The 4,729-nt window shown below is 42.0% G+C and overlaps 1 protein-coding gene across 1 annotated transcript; it reads left to right on the top strand.

The window, feature by feature from the left end:
• Positions 1 to 1,318: 1,318 nt before the first annotated feature.
• Positions 1,319 to 2,284, top strand: LOC111159385 (olfactory receptor 10T2-like). The gene has a single exon (XM_022521803.1). The coding sequence runs from the start codon at positions 1,319 to 1,321 to the stop codon at positions 2,282 to 2,284; it is 966 nt and encodes a 321-aa protein (XP_022377511.1).
• Positions 2,285 to 4,729: the final 2,445 nt, after the last annotated feature.

Genomic DNA, 4,729 nt, shown 5'->3' with positions numbered 1-4,729 from the left:
AGACAGCTCTATCGAACCCCGGCATATTATAGGTATTAAGGGGGTGCTGGTTATCTGGCCTGCCTCCTCTTGTATTCTTTGCCCAAACTACAATGCAAGTAGAAAACAGTGGCTCTTCAACCCTCAATGTATTTGTTTTCCTCTTGTCTTCTTTTATTTTTAATCTTTGTGATTCCTACAGAATTTCCAGTCAGGGTTTCTCTCTTTCTCTTGTACACTCTTTCAGTTTCCACTGCTGATTATTTACTATTTTTCTTTCCTTTCAGCTTTAACAGTGACTGAAATTAAAATTAAATTTCTGTTGAGTGTCTTCCTATTACTTTTCTGTCCTCACCTCTTTCAAGATCAGATGCTGAATGGACACTCTAATAGAAATATGATTTGCCAAACTGATCTGAAGTATTTGAGTTGATTCTATTCAGATTTGCACTTCCAAGTAAACCACATAATGAGTATACCTGCTAGAAAATGTCCTGGATGTTTTGCTAAAAACTCAAAAGTTGACTAGAGCGTTATGACCAGAAATGACATTCTAGAATGAGACGGTACCTTCAAAATCATTTTGACTTCAAACTAGACCATTATATTAGACATCTGGAAAAAATTCCAATGAGAAATTCTTAAGAACTTGAAAATTATTGATATGTATCAAGAACTAATGACATATATCTCGAGCTCCAAATACTGCCATGGATAGGAACCTAGCAGAAGTTATATGTTGCATTCATTTTTATGGTCTAGTCATTCCTAGTTATAACTTTTGGAGTTGCTTTGTGCTGAATCACTAATGAAAAAGAATTGCATTGACTTCCCTAAATTTTTTAAATGTCATATTCATTTTAAAGAATTTAAATGATTAGATTATATTGCTTATTTAATCTGTAGTTTATTAAGCACTCCTAAGTACCAGGTTACCAGGAGATCTCAAAAAGCATTTGAAAATGTAGCATCACAAAATCCAGGGGCTGAAAACAAAACAATGTTATTTGTGTTTTTCTGCTTACATGTAGATCCTGACCGGAAGATAGATAAGAGTGTTTTTGTGAGTAGAATCCAAGAAGATATTTGGTCATTTATACAGATTCTCATACTAGCATCATTCTCATCATGCTGACTCTTCAACTCGACTTCAGTTAGGTGGATCCAAAACACCCCTTTCTCAGGCTCTCCCATGAAAGGTTGCCTGAAACTTGCCCCAGTTCCCTTAACTAAAGTCTAGGTGACATCTGTGCTGTGGCAGCTCTTTACAATCATCTCAGAGTTTTAGCCTCAAGAAACTCTGCGAGTTTGGTAGACAGTTGCTGCCTGCATCCGGAAGATGGGCAATCACACCACAGTGAGCTCCTTCCTTCTGTGGGGGTTTTCCAGTTTCCCAGACTTGCAGGGTCCCCTCTTTGCAATGATCTTCTTCTCTCATATGACCATTCTAGCTGCAAATGTGTCCATAATGGTGGCCATCAAGCTCAGTCACAACCTTCACACCCCCATGTACTTTTTCCTCTGTGCCCTGTCCTTTTCAGAAACCTGTGCCACCATGGCAATCATCCCTCGCATGTTAGCGGACTTGCTGTCTGACAGCAAGACCATTTCTCTTCCTGAGTGTGCCATGCAGATGTTTTTCTTCTTTGGCTTAGCCGCGAATAACTGCTTCATCATGGCTGCCATGTCCTATGACCGCTATACTGCCATTCACAACCCACTGCACTACCCCATCTTGATGACCCATAAGGTCTGCTTTCAGTTCATCACAGCCTCCTGGATGCTTGGGTTTCTGGTTTCTCTGTGCATCATCATCATTGTATTCAACTTGTCTTTCTGTGACTCCAACATCATCGAGCACTTCTTCTGTGACATCTCACCTGTGGTCTGCCTTGCGTGTGACTACACCTTCCATCAGAAAATGGCTATTTTTGTGCTCTCTGCCTTTGTGTTGGTGGGCAGCTTTGTCTTCATCATGATGTCCTATGTCTTCATTGTGTCCACAGTTGTGAAGATGCCCTCTGCCCAGGGGAGGTATAAGGCCTTCTCCACTTGCTCCTCTCACCTCACTGTGGTGTGCATACACTATGGATTCTCTGGCTTTGTCTACCTGAGGCCCAAGGACAGGGACTCATTCCGTGAGGACATGCTGATGGCTGTCACATACACAGTGCTGACACCTCTGCTTAACCCCATCGTATACAGTCTCAGAAACAAAGAAATGCAGATGGCCCTAAGGAAGGTACTAGGCAAGACAGATAGGCTCATCCCTCAGATGGTGAATAAAAGAAAACTGAACACTTAAGAAGTACTGATAAAAGTGGAAAAAGTGGAGTATTTTCAATGATCTTCAGTTTGTATACAAAGCATTTGTTTTTTTTAAAGATTTTATTTTTTATTTGACAGAGAGAGAGAGAGATCACAAGTAGGCAGAGCAGCAGGCAGAGAGAGAGGGGGAAGCAGGCTCTCCGCTGAGCAGAGAGCCCAATGCGGGACTCAGTCCCAGGACCCTGAGATCACGGCGTGAGCCAAAGGCAGAGGCTTAACCTACTGAGCCACCCAGGTGACCCTGTACAAAGCATTTAAAATATTAACTAATTACCTGATATATTCTGATATCACCATTTTTCCAGAACAAAGAGTGTATAGTTTCAAAATGTGTGTAAATATATGTGTGTGTGGTATATACATATATACATATGAGCATGCTTAAAGAATCCAAACGTGTTTTCTAACACAGTATTTTCATGATAGGTGTCTGGTGTTGTAAGAATTTTCTGACTAGCCTGTATCTTGAATATTTTCTCCTACTTTTTTCTAAAGGTTTATAGTTTATAATTGTACCCTTTACATCTAGGTCCATGTTTTATTTTGTGTTAATCCTACGGAAGGTGTGAGGTTTATGCCGAGGTGCTTCTGCCCTCCATGGGTGTCCCATTGCTCGGTGCTCTTTGTTGAAGGGCCTTCCTTCTTTCACTGGATTGTCTTTGTAACTTTTTAAGAAAAATCAGTTGGGCACACTTGTGTAGATCTTTCTCTGGGTTCTCTAGGCAGCCTCTGTGGTTTGTGTGTCTGATATTCCACCAGTACCACCCTGTCCTGATACTACAGCAAGTAGTAAGCCTTAATATCATGGAAAGTGATACTTCCCACCTTATTCTTGTCTCTCAAAATGATTTTTCATATTCTAGGACCTTTCCTTTTTAGTAATGTAAGCATTTAGTGCTATAAATTTCCCTCTCGGCACTGCATTATCTGAATCTCACATGTTTTGATATCTTGCTTTTTATTTTCATCTGTTGTATGTATAAATACTGAAGTCCCAGGTCTTTTTTTTTTTTATCATTTAGTTTCTGTTTAGAGAACTTCCTTTAGCAATTACTTAAGGTAGCTCTGTTAAGAGTAAATTCTCATAGCTTTCTTTCATCTGAAATGTCTTCATTACTCCATTTCTGAAGGCTACATTTTGCCAGTCACAGATTTATATTTGACTTGTCTTTGCTTTTGGTACAGACAGTCCCTCACTTATGATTATTTTTTTTGAAGATTTTATTTATTTATTTGACAGAGACGATGAGAGAGAGAACACAAGCAGGGGGACTGGGAGAGGGAGAAGCAGGCTTCCCGCTGAGCAAGGAGCCTGATGTGGGGCTCGATCCCAGGCCCCTGGGATCATGACCTGAGCCCAAGGCAGATGCTTAACGACTAAGCCACCCAGGCGCCCCCACTTATGATGGTTTTGACTTGTGATTTTCTGACTTTACAATGGTGTGATAGCAATATGCATTTAGTAGAAACTGTACTTCAGATTTTGAATTTGGATTTCTTCCCATCACTCATGATGCTGGGCAGCAGCGTGGAGCCACAACTCCCCATCAGCCACACAACCAGGACAGCTAATAACTGATGCACACACAACTGTTCTGTATGTACACAACCATTCTGCTTTTCACTTTCAGTACAGTATTCAGTAAGTTACCTGAGATAGTCAACACTTTATTATAAGATGATTTTGTATCAGATGGTTTTGTCCAACTGTAGGCTCATGTTAGTTTTCTGAACATGTTTAAGGAAGTTCTGTAGGTTGGGTGGATGAGCTGTTGAGCTGTAGCTGCAGGCCGCATGTCAGCGTGTGTGTTCAGCTTCCTGTTGAGTGCTATGGACACAACTCTAGTAAAATGCTCCCTGCAGATGGTTGAGATGGAAGTCCAGCTGCCCAGTCTGCCCTGATGGCTCTTAGTGATAATGTCACCCTGGCTACATGCCTTCTTGCCCCCAAATAAGCTTAGCTCCTTATTGGGCTCCACTGCCACTAGGGAAGGGGAAGGTAGAGAGCTGGTTCACCCTGCCCTGTCCTTGCAGGATGTGGGTGAAAGCTCAGCTCAGTGGGTACTTTCCCAAGTAGGGTTGGAGGCAGGGGGAGCTGAGTACCATTAGCCCCACCTCATACTCCCTCATTAAGTCTCATGCTGCCAGGTGACAGCGGAGGCTCATTTCCCTGCTGGATCCAACTGACATTACCCGGGCAAGGGAATCAGAGAGTGGGTGGGGTGAACATAAGCAACCTGCTTGGCCCCACTGAAACCTGGGGGTGGGTGGCAGGTATGATTTTCTGTAGGTATTTGTCTGGAGTAAGGTGGGTATGGCCAAAAACATTTCTGTTCTTTTGAGGCCACTCTTTTCTAGTTCTTCGGCTAGGAGAAACTGGATTTTCTTAAGAGTTCTTTTTGTCTGTGTCTCTTGGTAGTTC

This window comes from Enhydra lutris, unplaced genomic scaffold (assembly GCF_002288905.1).
Source record: "Enhydra lutris kenyoni isolate GAN:26980312 unplaced genomic scaffold, ASM228890v2 scaffoldscaffold68, whole genome shotgun sequence".
Classification (NCBI taxonomy): Eukaryota; Metazoa; Chordata; class Mammalia; order Carnivora; family Mustelidae; genus Enhydra; species Enhydra lutris.
This window is presented reverse-complemented; position numbering and strand designations above follow the sequence as displayed.